The 23,487-nt window shown below is 38.1% G+C and overlaps 1 protein-coding gene across 3 annotated transcripts in view; it reads left to right on the forward strand.

Moving 5' to 3' along the window:
• The window catches only part of PPP3CA (protein phosphatase 3 catalytic subunit alpha), a 185,457-nt gene extending 162,935 nt beyond the window's left edge, over positions 1-22,522 (forward strand). Inside the window, exons 9-15 of one of the 3 annotated variants that reach the window (XM_027635845.1) lie at positions 540-665; positions 3,307-3,381; positions 8,323-8,349; positions 11,454-11,538; positions 14,772-14,869; positions 17,507-17,536; positions 20,777-22,522. In XM_027635845.1, coding sequence (XP_027491646.1) covers positions 540-665; positions 3,307-3,381; positions 8,323-8,349; positions 11,454-11,538; positions 14,772-14,869; positions 17,507-17,536; positions 20,777-20,970 — 635 coding nt within the window. In that variant the 3' untranslated portion in view covers positions 20,971-22,522. The remainder of the gene's footprint in view (positions 1-539; positions 666-3,306; positions 3,382-8,322; positions 8,350-11,453; positions 11,539-14,771; positions 14,870-17,506; positions 17,537-20,776) is intronic. The other 2 variants (XM_027635846.1, XM_027635847.1) reach the window with 2 other exon arrangements.
• Positions 22,523-23,487: the final 965 nt, after the last annotated feature.

The raw sequence follows: 23,487 nt of genomic DNA on the forward strand, positions 1-23,487 counted from the left end.
AAATGTTAAATTGTGCAAGTCAAATTGTATTAGTATTGATTCATATTACAGGGAGCACAGTCCTAGAGTTTGAATAATGTGAGAAGCAAGTGTCATCTCTTGTACAGTGCTATGAATGAAATATGTTGAAAACATCCATTGGAAGAGCAGCATTCAAACTCTGAGTGATAAGTGTTCTTCTCTGTTAACTCCAAACTGTGGTTGTGAGAAGCTCAGATAACTGTGTGAAATGAGGGTTTGTGGATACTCTGCTTCATTCCTCACTGATGGCAGATCCCAGAGCTTACATTCTTGACTACTCAGAGGTATTAATTGACTTTTCAGCCCATCTTAGTGCCACGGAAAGCTGATGACACTGCTTTCAGACTGAAAATGGCTTTTGACTTTACTGAGTCTGTATCGTGTTGTAACTGGCATTCAGGTGCTACTGCTGGAAATAGTGGGTGAAAGCTGATGAGCAGCTCTGTGGGCTGTGCATTCTGTCAGTGTTACTGGTCTGGTAGCCGATGCCTCTTATTTCTTTTCTTTTTCCCTTCTAGCTGCAGTATTGAAATATGAGAACAATGTTATGAATATCAGGCAGTTCAACTGCTCCCCTCATCCCTACTGGCTTCCAAACTTCATGGATGTATTTACCTGGTCCTTGCCATTTGTGGGTGAGAAAGGTATGTAAATTGGTTCTGCTTGTAAAAACTGCAAAATCGTTTCTTAGTCACTGCACACGTGGCCTCATTTATTTTAAAGGGCAAGAATAATTTGAAGACAGATGTCTTGCTGTTGAGGACAAATTTGTAGAAACAGATCTCGGACAGGCAAGCAATTACCAATGGTTATTCACACATCTCATAGGTTTTTATAATTTCCACTCTTTCCAGGCTATGATACCATTATGTTTCTACTGTAGAAATAGATTTTATGGCATTGCAGGCCAGAGGTGCATTCACTGAACAAAATTCTGATTAGTTTTTCCTTTATAAGTTCTTTAGTGTTCCCTTGGATATTGCTTACTGCTCAAGGGACATCTCAACAGACTTCACTACATGTGGTTACATCTTTACTCAGCTGATCTTTATGATGGGTTGCTTTTTCATCAGCAAACACAGAGCTGGTGATACTAAGACCTAGCCTGGCTAACTGTTCCTAGAGAGAGTAGAGGGATGCCAGCAAGAAGGCAAACCTGCTCCTCAGCCCCTTTTCTGCACAGAGCATTGGGTGCCTTACTGCTTGCAAGAAGACTCTAAAGAACACAAATGATGTTTTATTGAAACATGATGCTCTTGATGTTGCCTGAATACAGTTTCATGCTATGTATGAATGGTGGGCACACAAAAGGCATGAAAATGCTTTGGTCTAGCATATTAAATGAATACAGAATGCAAACTGCCTAAACCCCAAGTAATTTTATGCAGTGCCTGAGACGAAGCTTGCTTTGATCCGTCCATTATAGAGTATTGCTGCAACAGCAATTACTGCCAGAAAACTGTAATAAACTCTTAAAAGGTGCTTGGAATAACAGTTCTCTCTTAATAGGCAACTGGAAATACAGCCAGCTGTGGCTCTTACCTGCAGTCATGACTGGCTTTGTTTTCAGCTGCTCTTTTGTATGAGGAAAGCTGCTGGTGGGACACGTGAGGTCTCTGTGAACAAAGCAGAGAGACAATGAAACAGGGATTAACAAAGAATAGACAGCTGTTTCCACTAATGGAGACATTACATAATCCACACTGACGTGTGTTGCAGACTTTTGTGAAGCAGATAAAACGCTTTCATTTTCTTTGGCCATAAACTCAGCCAGTCTGTTTTTATGTTGGTCATGTTCTCCATGCACACTGCAGTCCTGTAAGATCGTTCTTTCAGAGGCTTCCCATCAGCAGCCTCCTTAGGGGGGCTACAGGATGCATGGTCAGATTTGCTGAGGTTCTGAGACTGTGGATGTTCCTCATTCTTCTTCCGTCTTGGTTTTTTTTTTTTTTCTCCTTCACGTCTTCCCAATGGTCATGCTTACCAATTTCTTGGAAATTTTAGAGCCCAAAGAGGTGAAATCAGTATATTCCTTTCTATGTGAAACAACATTCATGAATGTAAGAACTGGTGTTCTACACAGCTTGTTATTTATTTCCTTTTTTTTTTTAATATAGATTTTTTCCCTCAAAGGCCAACCAAGGTAGGAAGCTGTTAGTTTCACTGGTTGTTGTTAATGTGGAAAGTGTTTCCACTAATCTTGTCAAAGGAAAATCCTTCACTAAAGTAGGAAAAAAATATAGCTTTGTCCCACACTTCTAATGTTCCAAGCCATCATTGTTGTCACAGAAAAGGATTTTTATAACCACTTGACTAAAAAACTTAAATTTTCAACCTGTGTAGCTAGTACAAGGCTAGACATGCCTGGTAACCCTTTTAATGATGCTTACTACATGTAGATGTAGTGGAATTTTTCTTAATCTGCTAATGGTTTCACATTTTACCTCGTAACTCTGGCTTTTTTTGTTTTCTAAATTACATTTCCTTGGTTGTGATTTTTGCTGGGGTTGGTTTTTTTCATTGTTCTCACTCTGTGTGCTCTCTGGTTAGTGTCTCACAGTTGTCTTTCCTGAAAGAGATGAGACCAGGGTAGGGATAGCCTGTGGCTGAGTCTTTCATGCCCAAGTTCCAAAATAAGCAAGCTGAACATAGTCTGAATTCTCCAATAATGATGTAACTATTCAATATAGAATAGTTCCATCTGTAAGGAACCTACAATGTCTAATGTATTTGTACTGGATTTCAAGGGATACTGAGGGCATTCTAAAACGGTTAATGTTTTGTTGAACAGGAAGTACAGTGTCCAGACCTGGATAAATAAATAAATATTCTGTGATCCCTCTTGCTGTAACTTTTTCCACTGGAATGTTCCATTCACTCTGCAGGGAAATCAAATCCTACTACCATGTAGGAGCCAGAGGACAGGGATCTGTTCTGTTACCCAAGTTGAGTGAAAGGCAAAAATGTATTGCGGGAGAAAACAAATGTTACATACTTCATTGACAATTGCAAAAAGAGAGATCAGAAGCATGTTATTTTTTTAAAGTCTATTTCTTGTGGTGTTTGTTATATTTGGAAAAATTTTTATGGAAACCTGTACTTTTTATTAGCTACACAAGACATTTTCAGCTTCTATTAGTACATGTGTAAAACAGGTCCTATTGTTTAAAAAGTGGGTGCTGTTACTGCACTGAATTTTTATTCACACTGCTGAGGCTAGAGCTTACTCTCTGGAAGACCAGGGAATCTTAATATCAACAATTCTGCACTTGTTTTCCATTTTAGTGACAGAGATGCTGGTAAACGTGCTGAACATCTGCTCAGATGATGAACTGGGAACAGAAGAAGATGGGTTTGATGGTAAGAGCCTCCTGCCCTTGGTCAAGATTGTTTGCCTTGAGATTACTTTAAAAGTTTATTTACTAACCCTGAAATAATTTTCTGAATCCCATTTGAGTTCTGTCCTGCTGAAAGCAACTGTTGTGCTAGACTCCAGTGGATTTGCTTACCGTATGCTTTGGAAAGAATTAATAGATCTTCTGCCCTGTTCTAACCCTTTTCTTGGTCTCAATCTGTTGGTTAAAAAACCTGTATTTCCTTCTGTGAAATCTGAGTTATATTGTCACAAAGGGGTCAGATGTTGATTTCATGCAAAAGATTGCAGGGATTCTCATAGCAAGTTAAATTATATGGTGAAATATTCTTCCTACAATGAGTTAAGCTTCCTGCAGAACTCCTTCCAAAACATTCGTACTGCAACTCTGGAAGACTTGTACTTGAAGTATTACTTTAGTCACCTCTTTTGATGCACATGTGTGTCTAAAAGGCATTAAAAAAGCAATAGAATCATTAAAAATAAACATGAAAAGACAGATAGAAAATGTTCTAATCTGACACTACTGCTGAAAAGAGAGGAATGGTCACTTCTGTTACCATTTGGGTTGAAGTTTATATGATGATTAGTTGCCCTGTACCTGTTGGTTTGACTGTAAGTGATATTTTATATCTTACAATTTGGAGATTCTTAGAAGTCAATTTATTTTATTATACATAATTTTCTGCTAGGTTGTGCAGGAGTAAATTGCAGCTCTCCAAAATGTCCCTTCTCAGTTGAGCAAAGCTGAAAAAAATCCCATGCATCCCTAACATTCTTACAGTGAATGCTTTCAATGTTTAAAAAAATCTGTGAAAACTAAAAATAAATAATATATGTAATAAAAATAATCTATGAAAAGAACAGATATGCTAAAAATAATTTTAAAAAGAAGAACCTGGAAAAATCTAGCACTACTGAATATTCTCAAGATCTTTCTAGCAGAATGAATAAACAAGGAGAATAAAGAACTTTCAAGTAAGACAAATATTTAATGAAGTAGTAATTAATCTTCTCTCTCAAATTATTTATTTTTAATCTTTGGAAGAGGAAGCTAGATCACAGGTTTTGCAAAATGTTTCCTTTGCAATGGAGAAGACTGGTGTGGATGATAGCACTTTGATTTTATTCTGAAAAGCCAGATGGAATTCCCTGTTCTGCATCTGCCACAGAGTGTGGACATGAACAATTATCTTGCAGGACTTGGGACAAAGACTGAATTTATTGAAACCAGTAATCAGTGGAGAGAAGAAAACACCTGTTTGAATATTGTGCCCATTTTTTTCCTCATGAAATTTAAATAAGTCCGTACTGTGTAATTAAAGCAGCGTGTGAAACTGTACAGAGGCATACAATGAGTAAAAACTGTGTCAAATTAAATACAGTAGCAACAAAACCATGTGCTTAAAATCTTTGGCTCAAGAAAGCACTTAAGCTCAGGCTGAAATCCCACTGAATGCAATGCCAAAGCGAAGACTTTATGGGGAGGATTTTTAAATTAATTCAGTTTTGGACTACTACCTTCTTTTAAACTTGTACTATAAGCTTCCATTGGGCAAAGACAGGCCAATGCCTGTACTCTTTTTCTAAAATTTCAGTGTCAGCATTCCCATCCATAACTTACAGTTCAGGAGCACATTTTCAAAAGCAGAATCAGAAATACTGAGGCATTAAAGGTCTTGGGGAACAGCAGCCCTCTCCAGCTGCAGGAGATCTCTGCATCTATGGCATTTTTTCTGGGAGGAGGGTGAACCCCCAGCCCGTTTCCCTGGGAGTTTGCCATGGCACTCCTCCAGACGTGGAGTTTGGAGCATTGCAGGTGTCTAAGCAGGAGACAGGCTGAAATCCTCTGGGCTCGCATGTGTGTGTACTGCATAACAATATCTAACAGTCTTAAAGTTTCCAGATGAGGAATAATTAAACAGTTCCTGGTACTGTAACACTAATACTGTTGTCTAAATCTGCTTTCAGTTTTTTCTGTATGAATGATTTCTCTGTGTAAAACATTATGGTAAGGAAGATATTAGAAATGTTGTCTTTAGCATGGGTAGCTAAAAACCAGAGCTGGCATGTGTTCATGTCTGCTTTCTTGGATAATCCCCTTAGCGCTGTAAAATGGGATCTGTGGCACTGGCGCTGCAACTTGCTCTGGGCTCATGCTTGTACCTCCAGCCCACTGGACACAGTGGGCTCATGAGGATTGCGCACATGAAGAGATTGAAGCATTCAGACATCAAAGTAAATTTAAGGGTTGATTTAAATAGAAGCTGATATCTGTAATGATTTCCTAGTGAGCAATTTATTATCTGTACAGCAAACAAAAATCCTCTTTCTCTCAGAGATAGTTGAGTTCCCTCTCTCTTTTTTTGTTTTTTTTTTTTCCTGAAAGCTTTGCCTTTTGGGGGAGAAATTACAAGAAGTATTTCGTTTGTGTTCGTGATGAAACAGATCAGAGTAATTACCATCTTAAAACTCCTTCTATAAAGACTGTATACTAACAGTCTTGTAGTGGCTCAGCATTTCCACTGTTCTTCAGTAATTTCTGTCCAGCTTCCTTGGAGGACTGCAGCAGTACCATCCTCTTTACCTGCTTATATTTTTCTTTAGCAGTATTTCCCATAGAAGGAAATGCCTGATATCTGCAACAGCAGATTCATTTTGTTTGATGGAATGATTCTTAAAAATCACTGCTTATTTTTAGATCATCAGTAGTTTTCAGGGCTCGCTGCTGATTTCCTTTCTCTCCTTGCAGTTTGAACATGCCCTGACCTGAGTTCCCACATGTAGTGAGAATGGCCCATCACTATGGTTTGCGCTGATCATTCATTTGTTATCTTCTCTTACACTTTCTTGCCCTCTGTCTTTCCCTCTCACTCCTTCCTTCAAAACAAAGCCCCACCAGTATTGCCTGACTTCACTGCATGGTGTTCTTGTGAGCCCTTTTTTTTTAATTATTATTATTTTTAGTTCTGAGTCATGCATGGTGCATCTAGCCACAAGCAGGATGCTCAACAGCATGTATTCCTTTTTTTTTCTCCCTACCCCCCACTTTTTTTTTTCTCCCTAAGGAAGCACATCATGGGGATCTGATCAATTTGTTACAGGCTGTTTCTGTGTATGCTTAGTGTGAAAAAAGCCTAAATATCGTAATGCCCTTTATCCCATATGTCCCTGCTGGCCTGTATTGGCCTTCTGGTTTCACTCGCTTTAAAAATGAGAGAACATGATAGGTCAGGTTGTCTTATCTCTGATAGTTTCCTCTTGCTGTACTTTCTCTTTCCTGTTTGCTGTGGTGGTTGCAATATAATCTGATCCAGAAAAAAATGTCTTGGGCAAATGTTAGTTCATGTGCTGTGTGTTTTGTGCATCAAACACATCACTTAGCAACAGGAACTGCAAATACCTCTACCGAGCCAGCATATAGTCAGAGTCCTGTTTTATTTTAATTAGCAACATTTCTGGCCTCCTGCATTTGATTGAATAAACTAAGCTGCTAATTAAAAGGGTGCAATAATGTAATAAACAACTTGACACAAATGCAAACTGCTTGCTTTGTAAGCATCCTTATCATGATTTGGCATGAAAACACTCTTAAATTACCTGCATTATTTTTTTATTGCCTTGAACACTGTAGCTCACAGCCTTCTCACAGAAAAGCCACTGTCACAGCATTAGCTGAAGCATTTATTCCTTGGTTGGAAAACAGCTTCTCCAATACAGTGCTTTAGTTCAAGCCTAAAGAGAATTACCAAGTCAAACTTCTCCTGCCAATCAAAAGCTGGTTCTGCTGTGGACAGTAGCATACAACATTTGCCACATCTCTTCAGTACAATAAACTGTGCCTGGGGCAGCAACTCACACAGAGACTGATCAAGCAAAAGCAAGGACCTTGTCTTTAGGTTTGTTATTTACAATGCCTTGACAAGGGTGTTCATGATACTACCTGCTGAGTCTTAGCTCTTCAATGAGTTAATTTTTATCTGGGAGAGAACGTGGGGGGATTTTCCCAATGGTTTGTATTTCTTCTTCCTCCAAACCAGCAGGGTTGGACTGCAGTGTATACTTAATTTCTGTGAGTTGGTGACAGAGTGGCATTTTAATGTGATCTTTTTATTTATTTATTCATTCTTTGATTTGGCTAGATATGATTATTTCATCCTGAAACCATTTTTCATGTGAGCCATACTACAACCCACTGGTGTGCTCTGCCGCTGGACCAACCTAGTAGTATGCACTAGATTATCAGTGTCCCCAAAACATGTGTTGTGCTGCAGTTGTGCCTGAGCACCAAGTCCTGCACTTGCCTTGCCCTCAAACAGTTGATTTTAAAATGCAATACCTTGTACTGTGGTGGCATTTGAATTTGCTCACTGTAAGCTGCTGGACCATTTGAACAGAAGAACACATGCAGTAGGTAGCACAGATTTTGGTAGACACAGCAGACATGGGTATGATAGTAAGCTGTTCTTTCAGATATCAGATGTAAATAAACTGGAAGAATTGGCTTGATTAATTTAAGAGGTGTCATTATACAGGCACACCCCACATGAACAGGTGGGGCTGTTTATGAGAAGTGATTAAAGCCTTGTCAAAGCAGCAGCAGTGTAGGAGAAAGTCCGTGTTTGAGAGGTGGTAACACCAAGGCTAAGCTTCACTGCTGGTCTTCTGCCTGCATGTTGGTTTCCTGCAAAACCTACTAACAAGGCTTTAAGCTGAAAAGGTTTTTTCTTTTCTTTTTTTTCCTATTGTTTTCAGCCTGTTTCTTTCCTTTTGGATGTTCTCTGCTTAATTTGTTTCTTTTCTGTTTTTCAGACTTTACTTAAGCATTACGTTTCCACTGATGTTATCAAATGTTCTGTATTATTTTTTATTTTCATTCTACAAACATCACTGATCTTTTTCTTTTCCCCTCTTATGGAATTCATAAGAAGATCCCATTTGTTCACAGAAGAAAGGTATTCAATAAGTTGGAAGGCTTAAATTTTATTAATTTTCCTAATGCTCAACTAGATAATATATATTAGGATACCAGTGAGGGATTTGGGTATGACTTTTTTACTCATTTTATATCTGTTCAATCCTACATTTATAGTCTTTTTTTTTCCCTTGTTGTGTTTCTTGATCTAAAACTATATTTCCAGTTCTCAATTCTCAAATCTTCTAGACTTTAGTCTTAGTCTCTGTTCAACTAAGTTAAATAGTGACTGAAAAAGGCTGAATATACTAATAAGATCTACCAGAACAGAGTGGAATTGTAATTAACAAGTAGGGATGGTGACACTTGGGGGAAAAATAGAAGATAAATCATCTTTAAATACTTTCAGGGTAGGAAAGGCTGAAACCATGTCCTGTGTATCTTGAGAGTACAATTCTGTGAGATCATAGTAATTGAGGCAGGAAGGTATCCCCTCTATTTCCTGAAAAACCCAGCTGAATCATTGCTGTTTTATTTCAATTTTTCATTATGCTGTTACAAGTATATTATATTTAATTTGGTTACAGCTGAATTACAGCTGTGTCTCCCACTCTTTATTGTCTAGAATTAGACATTTCTGCCTAAGTGTTCATATCCTTTTTTTATCTTTATATTTTTTATACACTTTCATTATATTTTTATCTTTATATGTGGGAGATTTGAAAGCCATCATTCTGAGTATCTAACAGGGAGAAAACTAAATCTATTCCAGCCAAAACCAGGACAGTATCCTGGTATTACATCATACTAGGTCCCACATTTTCCAATACACCATCATCTTTTCTATTTTTGCTAGATAAACACATAGATATCATTCCCTTAGTCTATGGGCTATCCCTATAAAAGTCCATTGGGTTCATTAATTCCATGGGCTTGAGCTCCATCTTCATACCAGTCTTTCAGGGCAGGAAAGATGGTGTGTGGTGTTGGATTGTTGCATGCTGAAGCCAGTTCTGATTCCATCACCACTGCACTTGTCAGGTTTCATCACAGCTTATTCTTCACTAATGTGGTGATTGAAGGAGCACTGGGTTCAGATCCCCAAAACTGTAGTGGAGTTGCAAAGTGGGTGCTGCAAAGTTCCCAGTGCAGTGATGGACATAAAGCTGCCATAGAAGAAGTAATATAGAGTGTTACATAACCATTAGCATAATACAGTTTAATTCATTGTCTATTTTCACCCAAAATCAAATCTCCTTGAGGCACACACCAGACTTGCCCATCCTCCCACATTACTCACCAGGTGCACCCAGATCCTTTGAAATTCAAGCACAGGAGGGAAAAAAAAGTACCTCTTTTTTGCCACTTCTGAAGTGTCAGGGTATCAGCCAGGCTACCTGGTCATCTGCTGATGACAACGAAGCACTTCTTGCATTTCCAGTGGTAATCTCAGACAGTTGAAAGTTTAATTATTATAATTGGGAAATCTCCAGTAGGAAAGGTGACAGTGCCTGATTAGAAGGGACATGGGGCTGCTATCAGCAGAGGTGTGTGGAGAAAACTGAAACTGAGAGTTACTGCACAGCAGATCTCATGGTTGGCAGTGTTGGACCTCACCAGCGCTGGCCAGAGCAGCTGGCACCTCATGAAGGAGGAGCAGTGTGTGAAACTGATGCTTCTGAAGCAGATGGGGCTTTTGCCATTGAGTTCAGCAGAGCCTGTGTTTTCTTACAGGCCCTTTCAGCTGAGGTCACTTTGCCCTCATAATACAGCAAAGGAGAGCCTGCAAAGCAAGGCCCCATGGCTCTGTCTCCAGCAGCTTTCCACTTCTTGCATCCATCACCTGTGTTCAGCAGCACTTTACTCCCATGCCTGGTGCCTGCAGGCAACTGTATCCCTGCTGCCAATCCCTGGAGCTGTCCCCTCTCCTGCCCTCCTCATTTTTGCCCCTCTCTGCTCATTTAGCTTCTGTCATGGGCTCTACTTTATAAAATTGACCAGTTTGCTAGGATTTGAAAGTAGCCATTTTCATTTTTGTTCTTGAATTCTGGAGTAGCAAAGAAGGAAGTGTTACTGTGACATGTAGGGGTTTTTGGGTTGTGCTCTGGAACTTCTGAGGCAGGAGTTGTCAGGCAGCAGCTGTACAATCAAGGTTACCTGTCCTTCAGAAACCTTTGGGAGAAATCTTCATGATGTATGTGATTATGATGGTAATAATTAAATGAAGCCGGTCTTCTGAGTATAACAGGGCATTTTCTCAGGGACCTGGAGGGTCCTTATTAAAAGAAATTCCTTGTTGTGATAAATGAGTATTATTTGCTTTTCCCATTCAGGTGGTTCTCTCTTGGATGTACAGATTTTGATGATACCCAAGTAACAAGTACACCTGCAAACTCAGCTGAACTGTAGTCTGTGTTGCATCATACTTTTTTCTTTTTTTTAAAGACAGAGTATTATGTGAGTTTACAAATTTCAAAGTAATTTTGAGCAGGTCATAGGAGTGATGAGAAGGAAGTTGCTCTGTGGAATTCCATTACCCACTGCCATTCAACACAATCCCAACTGTTTCATGCTGGTTTTCAGGACTCTGCCTTTAGGTTTTATTACCTTTTAAAAACTTTTTAACTAGGCATAGGAAAACTCTCAATGGACTTTCCTGGCTTTAAGCTTAACCCAATTTGTTTGGGGCTTGGGGGGTTTTTTGTTTGCCTGGGATTTTTTGTGTGTGGGTTTTTTTTTTTTAAATTGAGACATGATTTTTTCCCTACTTAAAATGATTAGATTATTAAATAGATTTTAAGTCCATTGTTGTTTAACTTTTTTTTATCACTTTTCTTATGGTTCGGGCACAGTTCATGTTGAATATCTTTTTGACATTTTGACTGTTTTCTAAGAAACTTGTTTACATAGGGTATGGTCTCTGAAAACATTTTTGAAATGGAAATTTACATTGATAAAAAAACATACAGTTTTAAAAAATGATCAAAAGTGCTCAGTTTTGAACTGTAAATAAAAAAAATGTTTTCAGTTTTGACTACAAATGTGGCTTTGTTTGGCAAACTGTAACATTGATATGATGTTTCTTGTATTTAGAGTGATTAACTGTTTACAAATCCCTATAACTGTTTTTAATGTTTTCCACAGGAGCAACAGCTGCTGCTCGAAAGGAGGTTATAAGGAACAAGATACGAGCAATAGGAAAAATGGCTAGAGTTTTCTCAGTGTTAAGGTAAGGTTTTGTGCTGTTTCAGATTTTTTTAATGTTAAGGGACATCTTTGAATGGTTACTTAGAACACTCAGCTGTTAATCAAACAGCAGATTTGCTATTTTAGTATACCACCCATCTGAGTTTTGCTGTAACCTTTTAGAGATTGTTTTATTTATACAATACTGCTATTTATTATGGCTCTGAATAGTTTTCTTCCTCAGGGCTTTTGCTGAATGGAAAACGGACAAACAAAAGACATCAATAAAAAGAATTGCAATTACCTTTTTCTTTTTAAATTGCTCATCAGGTGTACTAATTATCTTCTAGTCACTCTGAGGCAAGAGTTAAACATGGAGAAAGGTTATGTTACTCATCACCTCTCATTAAAAAAGAAGCCAACTGTCCCACTTTGTCACCCACAGATGTTGCTATAGCCATGAGTAAAGATGACTAAATATGAAAGCATTAGGGTCATTTAACTAGAAATCCAGGAAGTCACTGTGCAGGCAACAGCAGCTTGTTACTTTGGGCTTCACTCCCCCAAACACATGAACATGAGTAACTAATTGCTATCCAATGTTTAGAATTCTCCGTTTGATGTCTCTGAGCAGAAGAGAAAACATGCTGTACTGTGCTGAAGTCTAAATATGGAAAATACAGTTCAGCAGAGGGATTTTTTTCCTCAGGAAACTGTATATTGCTCTGCTGTAGTCAGTTTATGGCTATTATGGTTAGTGGAAAATCAAGGGAGTTCTAAAAAATTTATTGGTGTGATTGTGTGACTGATGTAAGAAGAATAAATAAAATAGTTACTTGAAGAATATACTCCTAATTTTAGAGGAAACTCTCAAACTTGCTTGGTTTGAAACTCTCCTGCAGGTTCTCATCAGGGCTTTGCGTGGACACTGCAGTTTGTCCATGCCTCACAGATTGCAACAGGATATCTCTAAATAGCATACTGAGATGGAGGACTTTCCCAAAGTGTTCCATGTGAATTACTAGTGATGCACAAGCTACTTCAAAATGTGCCCATAAAAAAAAAGTTGGCATTATTCCTTTTCCCTAAATAAGACGAGGGAGCAATCAAATGTTTCCACCTGCTCCTCTGTACCAAGTCTGGCAGAGAGCCTGGTGCTGACATTGCCACCACCTTCATAAAACAGAACAATTATTTTTTTGTGATGATAGTGGAGCAAACAAAGTTTGGAAACCTGGCTTTCTCTCCCATAACCTTCAACCACAGCTTCTGGATCTGTTCTATTTTGTTGTGGGGAGCACCTTTTGAAACATAACATTATTTCAACAGAAATGGGAACTTTAATAAGCAGAAGCATCTGAAATTGGATGCTGAGCTGATATATTTGGGGTTTTATAACTTGCAGATGATTGACATCACCTATATGTCAAAGACTTTTTCAAAGGAAAAAGGGGCAGAAGCTTTTTAATGGTTTCAAGAATGGAATTCTGTATTATTCAAGAAGGATACAGAATAATTCTTGCATGTGTTCTGTCTAAAGTGACATATGATGCATAAGCATCATATCTTAGGGGTTTATCACAGTTTGAAACTTTGAGCCCTCTTTAATTATTTATATTATTATATATAATAGAATATAATTGTAATATTATATATAATTAATGAATATCAACATTTTAAGGCACTGATGAAAATCAGTCTTAATATTTCCCTGAGAAGGGTGGTTAAAATATTTAATCAGTCTATTATCCTTCTTTTTAAATGTAAATAGAGAGGAAACTGAGTTTAGCTCAGTAGTTTAGAACATGGTGCTAATAACACCAAAGTCATGGATTTGATCCCCATATGGGCCATTCACTTAAGAGTTGGACTCAATGATCCTTGTGGGTCCCTTCTAACTCAGAAGATTCTGTGATTCTGCGACATCAAATATAAATTAAGGAACACCGAAGGCTAAAAAAATCTCAGAATCTGTGATACAGAGCTTTCTTGTGCATATGCACTTTAAAGATAATAAAAATTCTGTTAATAAACTTATCCTATGAGGGTAAAGCTAAAAGTCCCATTGCAGTTTAATTTTAAAAAAAAGAGAGTGATGAAATAAACTGAATAATCAAGAGAAAGCAAAAACTTTGGCGTGCAGTTCTTGATGATGAAAATACTGTGTTAATTCTGAAAATATGTCGCTGTTTCATTAGTTCTAATTGCATGGGAAACTTGCAAGGGAAATGGTCACAATTTGATTTTGACTATTACACAAGGAAAAGTGAACAAAAGGAGAATTATTTTCAAACTAAAAATAGAACTTGAAGAGTATATATATTAGGTAAATAAGAGTTTGAAATTTGTGAGTAATTCAGGGCACATAGGTCTAAAGAAAATTGCAAGTAGTAGAATTGCTGAGAGACAGTTTTTATAGACAAAACCACATTATCCTCAAGTGAATGTGGAACTAAATTCTGTTTTTGTGTTTGCTTCCTCCAGCTTAATGTCATTATATACTTCAAAGTAAGGCACTTCAAAATAGGTTTCTCTTAAGGAATTGGGGTCAATTCTGCTGCTGAGAAAGTATGTCATCACAGGCAGCATTACAGTCCTTGTAGAAAGCTGTACTTAAAGGCTTCTCTGGATAGAGCTGTTGTATTCCTCTTGCCATAAAAACTGTATGTATTTGAAACCAACAAAACATATTTAGGTTTCCTAAAACAATTTTCTTGAATCCAGTATTATTTTTCACATACAAAACTATTAAGATCACTACTAGCAAGGGTGAAAAGGCTTATTAATTTTAATGAACTTCTAGCTGCCTTTCTTTAAGTGATGATCATCAGTAAATAATGCACCTGGTTGCTAGTGTAGACAAGAGCAAAACAACAATTTAAGTTGATTTTGGACCACACAGTGTTGTAAGATGCTTAAATGTATTGTTGGCAAGAACTGATCCTGTTGGTCCTTCTTCTCTCAGGTTTGTGGGTTTGCATATATATTGTTTCATAGATGCAGATTATAGTATTAAGTATAATGGGAGTCTGTGTGTGGTGTGATGCAAAGGTTAACACAGCACTGAGAGGAACTGCAATGGTGCTGATGTTACCACCCAATTCAGTCTATCTTGGTAAGGAGATTAGAGATAACCAAATCATTGTAGGTTATGGCACGTGGGTTAGGGCATGTATCTAAAGCATGTTCCATATTTTTTTAAAAAAGGAAGTTGTTTACTTTGTTGTGTTTTTGTTGTGTTTTTCTTTTTTTCTTTTTTTTTTTTAACTTTCACAGAGAAGAGAGTGAGAGTGTGCTGACGCTGAAAGGGCTGACTCCAACAGGAATGCTGCCCAGTGGTGTGCTCTCTGGAGGAAAACAAACACTGCAAAGCGGTAAGCCTGTTTGCCTTTGTGTCTTGTTACATATGAAGAAACCAATTGGTTTTCAGCTGCAGAACCTAAGAAAAGTAACGGCAGCTGTCCGAACAGAATAAAACAGGCGGTTTGTTGTGCTGGAGCATTTGACAGCAGTTCACGTGAGGCCATTTCTCAGGACTTATTATGTACCACTGATTTCCAGGGAAAGGGGCAGGGGAGAGTCCCTGAAAGTCAGCTGTTCAGAAGAGTAGGTCAGGACTGCACGTGAAGTGCGCTCTCTCCACAGTCAGCAGCATCTTTTGGTTTTTTTTTTTTTTTTTAAGAACAGACTTTGATACATGGAATAATGAAGGTTCAGATTAGATAATGACACTCCAACTCGTATTTTATCTGATTTGTTCTTCCTCACAGAGAATCACCAATGGAAAATAGCACTAGAATTAGATTTTCTCTCCTAACAATTCTAAGTGACAGCATGAGAACAATTTCTCTCTGATTTAAGCCCAAGTGAAGGGAGACTCTTACAAACACCGTGTTTGCCTTATACACAAACACAATACGGATTGCCAGTTTTATACCAGGTGCTTCTTGTATTGTAGGAAATTGGTAAGTCTGTAGTAGGGCTGCCTTTGACTCCTTTTGGAACAATGAGCTGCAAAATATTTCATTTACTCCTGCAAGCTCTCCCTTTTTTTCTGTGTGTACTGCTATAGAATATATTGCAGGCACACTAAAAGGTCTCTCATGTATTGAGGTTCCGTTGACAGTAGATGTAAGAAATAGAAATGCTTTATAACCCTGACACAGTCTCAGCCTCTTGTTTTCCTGTTTCCTTCCTGGAGCATTCTTTCTCTGTAATTTTTCCCTTTACTGTCTCTTTTACCCAGAAGATTCAGGTATACAGTGGTAAACCTTCTTTTCCCTGTTTTTCCCTTCTCTTTTTTCTTGTTGATGACTTGTGTGTTACGGACATAGTAACGTTCTGCTTTGAAAATGCTGCAATATGATTTCACAGGATGCCTTTCTTAATGGGTTTGTCGTCTTTACCTAGGCTTTTCTCCGTATAGTTGCTTTACGTTTGTCAGAAAATTTGGTCCAAGGAAACTGCTATTGTTGCCCTGGCAAAATACTAGGAATAGAAATGAACTTGAGAAAATTGCCAAAAGTTCTTGCTACAATGGCTAAAAGGAAAATCTCCTCATACTGCAGTATTCTGGCTGAGTAAAACATTACTATACACAAGCTTCTGCATTAGTTAACCCGTAGTACCCCATTCACCAAATACTCTGAAGTTCACATAGTTTCTGTTAAGCACACATATTACCATATGTATTAACAGAAAATATGAGTAGTATGTTCTGTTGTGGAAGTATACATTTTAGTCGTCTTTTTTTTCTAATATGTCAGTGCTGGTTTGGATCTGGTTATTCATTTTGATTTCTCATCCTAGTTATCGTGTTTCTGTTTCTTTAAGTTTGCATTGTTTTCATTTCCTGATTTTTGCCATCTCTCTTGCTCTGCAGCTTGAGAGGCATAGGCTTACCTTAGTGCATGCGGGTTAGATCCTCTCATTTCCCCATGCAGCAAGATAATAGTATAGATATTTTAGAATTTATCTCAATCCATATTTAACATCTTAACTACAAAAAAAAAAATTGGGATTTTATGTAGGGGAAAATAAGACAAAAAAGAAGAGAGGAATTCCTAAAAACTTGACTTCTGGAGCTATTCTCAAAATCAGAGAAATTCTTGAAAATCAAAATTTCTTTTAAAATATTTACTATATTGGATTGCATTTGATGATTTGCATCAACTTCTAAATCTCTGACTGTAAAATAAAAAATTCATACCAAAGCTGATGGGTAAGATTCAAATGAAATTATGTCTTTAAGAACAATGAATGGTTTCAGAACTGTGGTAACATGGTATTCCATAACACTGCAGCAACCTCCCAGTTACAAACTTTGTTCTCTCAGACCAGGCTTTGCAATTCTGGGGGTCCAACAGCTTTCAATCTTATGTCTACATCCATTGATTTAAATAAAATACTAGAAGAATGCTGTTTACATATGGAGCAGACTGGGCAAGGTTGCAAGCAAAGGCAGAGCTTTCTGAGCAAACTGTCCCATGCTGTGGGGAGGTTTCTTTTAGTCAGGGGAGATAAATAAAATAATTCTGTACGTGGGGCTCTTTTGCCTTGTACTGGTAGCTAATACTTTTCAGGCTGATTTTGTAAGTGGTATGAATTTTGTGTGATGGCTTTATGCCATTTTTTGTTCTCTTTTGACAGGGCAAATCAAACTGCTCTTATTCAGAGCTGGGAGAATTACATAATGACCTTTTCAGGTCAGATGTGCAATATGGAAGACATTTACATTTTGTAGTTCTTTTGAGTCAAAAGAAAACTACTCAAATGTGTCTTTAAGAACTTTTAGCTTGTGAAACTTCTGCTTTAAAACAAACTCTAGCTTAATTCAATCTGCAAATTATTGTTTTTGTGTAAGCATTTCTCTGTGTGTCTGTTTTGCCAAAATCCAGCACTTACAGTAACATGAGTGTTGTAGCTCCTTTGCTATTCACTGACTTGTTCTTAGAGTTAAAATCCTCTGCTCATTTTTCTCATTCGTTTTGCTACCCCTTTCTTCTCTTCAGCTACTGTTGAGGCTATTGAGGCTGATGAAGGTAAATTGGCCAGTCCCCTTTCTGTTGGTGCCACAACAGATAAGGGCTCTGCTGGGTGTATTCATTTTGCTGTAGCTTGTACAGATTGTGTGGGTGTTGGGCTAACAATTGTGGCTCGGTATTAACCAAAATGTAATTGCTTTAAAGGGGAAAATGGTTTTTTGGTTTTTCTTTCTGTTGCTGCTGTTGAGATTTTTTTCTTTCTGAAAGTTACAATAACGTTGGAGTTGCTGTATGTTGAAGGAAGCACTGAATAATGCCACAGGAGGAGATCAGGGAACTTGGATTTCAAGGGACATAACATGGCAGCAGATCATAAATGCTTTGTGACACATAGCTCAAAAGCTGTGCGCTGGAGACTGGCTCTTGTCTCTGCCTCAAACTATCCTCAGCGATCTCTAGTCTAGGAAAACACACAGCTTTTTATAAATATTCTCTTTTTTTGTTGATTTTGTTTCTTTTCCCCTTTTTCTATTTTTTTGCCTCAGTTTGTTTCCTTTCTTTTAGATAACTAGTAAAAAAATTTTATTGGTCTTTTGTTACAGTTCAGCATGTTTCTGTTTCTCTTTAAAAGTAAACCAACATGAGACATTTGTCTGCAAGATGTCTGCTTCCTCTGGTAGTGGCAGTTTACACACTGGATATTTACATTAGAGCAACCATTAACACAGGCACCATTTTAGCTACAAATATAAAGTGACTGACTGCCTTGGAAGATTTCTGAGCATTCAGTATTGAAAATTATGGTGTTTTTTTGACAGACCTCTAGTTTAACCCTTAAGCAATTTTTAATGCTACACTTAAAATCTAAGTAACTATGTATTGCAAAGGAGATGCACAATATTCGTTCAGCATTATAAAGTTTTGGAAGAAGAATTTTCAGAATTCCCCTTTAAAACAAAATTCTTCAGTTGTATTTTGTTCTTGCCCCTCTCAAATTTTCTGTGGGTATTTTTTTTTTTAGTTAATTTAAAAAAACAATCTGATGATTGCTGTCCGTTGGTAAGATGTGCCCTTTTGGCCAGTGGAATTTGTTTTTGAATTTTGTGAAGCAGTGAATAAAATTACAGAACAAACAAGTAAGAGAAAATACAACTGCTTTCTAAATAGCAGTGAGTAAGCTGCTATTTATGTTGGAATTACCTATTCCTATCGGCAATCTCTAATCTGCAGTGTGCATTCTTGTTGACAGTTTGGCTGTTTTCTGTGATTTTCTGTGACTATGTGTTGTGTTTTAGTATATTCTCAATGTAACCTGCTAATACTCATTGTCTGACCAGCAACTACAGCAGAGCACCTTCCTTAGTGTTACAGATGATAACGTGTCTACTTGAAATACAATTGATTGAATGTGCCCCCATGCTAGCAATATGCACCCCTCAAGTTAATCCTTCAAGACTTGCCATCCTTGCTAGTGAGACACCTTCACCATAGTTGCAACAACTTGTCTGCATAGATGAAACTTCTGAGGGGGAAAAAGTTTCACCCTTTACCAGTTGTCCCTCTGCAGTTTGATTCAGGGCCCAGTAACACCAACTGGGCAGTGCTGCTGTCAAGCTCCAGGACACAGCAAGTGTTTTGGCTTCAATGCCGAAAGCCATCCATTAAACTATTGCTTTAAGGGATTGGCTTGGGTACTTGTTAGACATCCTAATTTTTTGTGGTAGAGGATACAGTAAGAACAAATAACAACCCAAAACCCAAACCTTAAGAAAACTCACTCTAGGACCTGTTCTGTTTTCACTGCTCCATCCCTACTCACTTGACTAATTACCATGATGTTTTTATTGTTTTCCTGAGTTGAAGTATAATACGTGTTAAAACCCATGCACTTCACAAAGTTCCAATATAACATTTGTGAAACTGGCTAAAGAACTGAATCCCGAGGCAAACAGGATCTATCAATTTTCACAGGAATGGTTGGCTAAACTATCAGTGTGAAAACGCTTTTTTTACTCTCCCCAAAATGCAAGGAGTGGTAGATTGGTACCAGGGATGTTTTGGAGTTTTGGATGTGTTCACTTTTTTTTAACAGAATTTGCCAGCTTGTCCAAAATCAGGACAAGCTGATATTGGAAGGAGAGCAGGAGTACTTTGAGGTAAAGAGAAGATAAAAGGGGAGAAGGAGTATTGAATTTAATCTTTGAAACTCCCCTACCATTATCTCTCCAGGGAGTTTACAGTTTCCTGGTACTAACACGCCATTTCTGCTCTATGGCATGTTATGATAGAGGCATAGCAGAAATGCCGCTTCTGGAAGTGCAGTGCGTTGACTTGGTGCAGACAAGAGAAAAATACACAGAAGGCTATGACAAAAGTATCTGTAACTTGGTGTTTGCCTACAGTGCTTTTTTCTCTTTTGCTTTAAATCTAAAGATCTTCAACACTTCAATTAAAGAGAGAATAAAATTAAATAAAAATCACTCTACGAATGCATTCCCCAGCCTGTGGCTCCCTTCTAAGGTTGGTGTGGCCTCACCAATGTCACTACTGAAGGGCAGATCAAAAGTCCTCAGGATCAGTTGGAACTTTGGTCTTTTGTCAGTGCGTTTCCAAAGCTAAACTGTAAGAATGTACCAAAATGACAATATCCCGGGTCCATGTTGCACAGTGTTACTGCTGTTTGACTCAACCTGCTCTCTAGAAGTGCAGGAATGTGTCAGGGAGGGTAACTGCCCTGAGCATTCAACAAGCAGCTCATCTGCACTGAGAACCTGTTGTAGGGTCACCACCCCAGATCTCCTATAGCTTTAATGTATATCCCACAAACTGGCCGTATATCCCACCGTGTCATCACCATCTGTAACTAGCCAGCACTTTTTCCCTGATTTTTGAAAGTCAAGTGGGAGTTTTGGCTCATGAAAGGGTGTAAGGACAAGGCACAATGTCCTTAAGGCTGTGATGACAACAAATGCTACCTCACAGCTCATGGCTGTGCCCTAAACATGGTTCCTAATTGCAAACAGTAGTTTCATGTCAGCATCTTAGCGCTCTAAGCTGAACCCCAGTGGACAACAAAGTATTGGAAGTTGATGGTGTTGAAAAAAATAGTCATGTTTCAAGAGACGGCGGTGGTTAACACCCAGCTCTTTCTGAGCATGGTAAGGAGTTGGTCGTGTTGTCAGATCTTCTCATTGCCGCCTTCACAAAGAAGGACTTTCACACTTGTTGCTAAGTTGGGGAAAAAGCTGCCGAGAGTTTTACCTTGCTAATTTTACTTTTTAATAATCCTTTATTTAGCTATCAAAGGATTTTCACCCCAGCATAAGATCACTAGCTTCGAAGAGGCGAAAGGCTTAGATCGAATTAATGAGCGAATGCCTCCGCGCAGAGATGTGCCATCCGATGCCAACCTTAACTCCATCAACAAGGCAATCTCCACAGAGACTAATGGCACGGACAGCAACGGCAGTAATAGCAGCAATATTCAGTGACCACTGTCCGGGAGGGGGGTTGAGCTGCAGGGCGCGATGGGGTTGCTGCACATCGGCAGTGGGATGTTCTTGCCTCTGATAATAGCTTACTTGCTCTGGGGGCCAGGTGTTGGATTCAGTTTACAAAAATCATCTACGAAGAGATCGTCAACTTTAATTTGGTGGGAGGGGGGGTGGGGGAGAGACACCTCCTTTGGATATGCCTTTAAATGCTTGTAGAAAAATGAAAGCTCATGCTGGTATATATTGCAAAGTTAGGGGAATGAACATGTTTTCCTACTGCATTGGGAACGTCTAGATATGTTACTGAAAGGCCTTTTATTATGTTACTGGACATGAAAACTTTGTTTAATTTCTTACTAACTATTGTACGTTTACAGTTGCAGCACTCAACATCAACATCGAAACATTTTTAACAAAATGTACAAACTAAATAAGGACTATTTATTGATAATGTTTTGCTACTCTTGTCAGACAATGGCTATGAAATAAATTAGGCAGTCTTTAAAAATATAGAGAAAAAAAAGAAAAAAAAAGAATGTTGGAAATTTGTTTAAAATGCCAAAAAAAAGAGAGAGAGAGTGAGAGAGAGAGCGAGAGCGACAGTTTAATTTTGTACAGATTATGCTTACCTCAGGTTTCTTTAGTGTGCTTCAATGCCCTTCTTTAAATATAACACTTATCTTACTAATTTGGCAGCAATTATCTTTTTCTTTGTTTAAAAAAAACTGGAATAATAACATTTATCTTTTTTTTTTGCTGTTTATATTTAGGGGGGTTTGGTTTGGGAGGTTTTCTGGGGGTTTTTTTGGTAAATCAAGTCTTGGTTGTGGCTTGCTGAATTTAAATATTTATGAGTGGTGCATTTTTAAGTATAGTGAACAAGACACCATATTAAGTGCAGTGAAAAGCATCTATATTCTGTAAAAATCTGCCTATGCATGTTTTTTAAGAAAAAATGGCTGTATAGGCCTGTATGGGACTGTAATGCGCTTAGTGGTCTGACTTATACTGGAAATGTATGTATACTGGCGTACTTTATATTCTCTAAAAAAAAAATGCTTAATGCCTTTGAAATTTTGTAATCAAAAAAAGCTTTGAAAAATCTAAGGGGGAGAGTATTCTTAAAGTTTTTAACATAAGCTTGTCAGTGCACATATAGATGGGTAGCATGTTTAGCAAACCTTGTGAAATTTAACTAAGTTTGTAGTTACATGTGAAATTCTAAATGCATGATAACTGTTAATGTCATAATGGTTTAGTCATTTTGTTCTGTTTTGTCATGTGCCACAAAATGTGTAATTTTTTCACTTTTTTCCCTTTGTATATCAGTTACGGGTTTCAACTGGTTCATTCTCAAAAAGAAAAGGAAACAAAACAAAACAGTCCATTGATATTTTTTAACAATTGTATAAGTGCCCAAGTAATTCACTACAGCCTACAGCCTTGCCTTTGTAATTTGACTTCGAAATGTTGGCAATCAAAGCATGCACTTGTAACAATGAAAGAAGCATTTTATATTACTACTCAATAAAAATGTGCATGAACTTAAGCACTCTTCCCTTTCTTGCTGTCTCAGTCACAGAAGTGCACAGGCACTGTGCGTGTGTGTGCTTCTTCTCTCTTTTGCTTTGGACAGGAGAAGACCGTCGGGGTAAGAGAAGAATGACTTGTTTTCGCCTCTCAAGGTCAGTTCTTTACTAAGAAAAAGTTTGTTTGTTACCCAGCTGTTTAGACTACTGAATGTTTGCAGACTTCCCCCAGGTTCTGATTAGGAAGTTGGGTTTTCACTAAAATGAGTATAGGATGTAACCCACGAACACAGAGAAAACACATCCCCTCTGTGTGCTTTCACCTTATCTGGAGTGTTTGAAAAGACCAGTTAGTATCATTTACAATGTACCTTTAAGGGGAAAAAAAAAATCTACAATTTTGGATTTCAAGTGCTCTCTTTTAGTAGAGGTGAACTGTCAAACTGTCTGCTTTCTCATTTTCTCCCTAATGTGCTCAGCATTCTTCCACAGTCCATCATCCTGTGAAGAACTGATGGACAATGCCAAATGGTGCAATGATGTGGGTATTGCTTTAGTCCTCCTTTCAGGTACCATTATTAAATATAAGCTCAGTCCCTGCTTTCTTATATTTTTCCCACTTTAACTCTTGCTAATTGTGACAGGTGGCAAAAATAAAGAGTATTCATAATATCTGGGACTAGGAAGCTGGATCCATTTCAGATTTAACTTTGATCCATTTCAGATTTTAACTTCAGACTGTGTAGAGATACAACACAACGGAGAGACACATAGAGTCTTAACTGTTCATCTGCTCAGTGAAGCTGTTCATCTGACTAATGGGCATGGTCTCTGCAGAAAGGAATGGTGGCAGTTTGCGTGACTGCTTTCCTTGCCCGTTCAGCCCTGTGTACGTGCTCACTAAAGAGCCGTAGGTTACCTCAGGTAAGTTTTCCTGTGGGGATGTCTGAGCCAGCACTCGGCAGGCACCCTGTGCAGCATAGAG

This window comes from Corapipo altera, unplaced genomic scaffold (genome assembly GCF_003945725.1).
Source record: "Corapipo altera isolate COAL_440 unplaced genomic scaffold, ASM394572v1 22b, whole genome shotgun sequence".
Lineage (NCBI taxonomy): Eukaryota > Metazoa > Chordata > Aves > Passeriformes > Pipridae > Corapipo > Corapipo altera.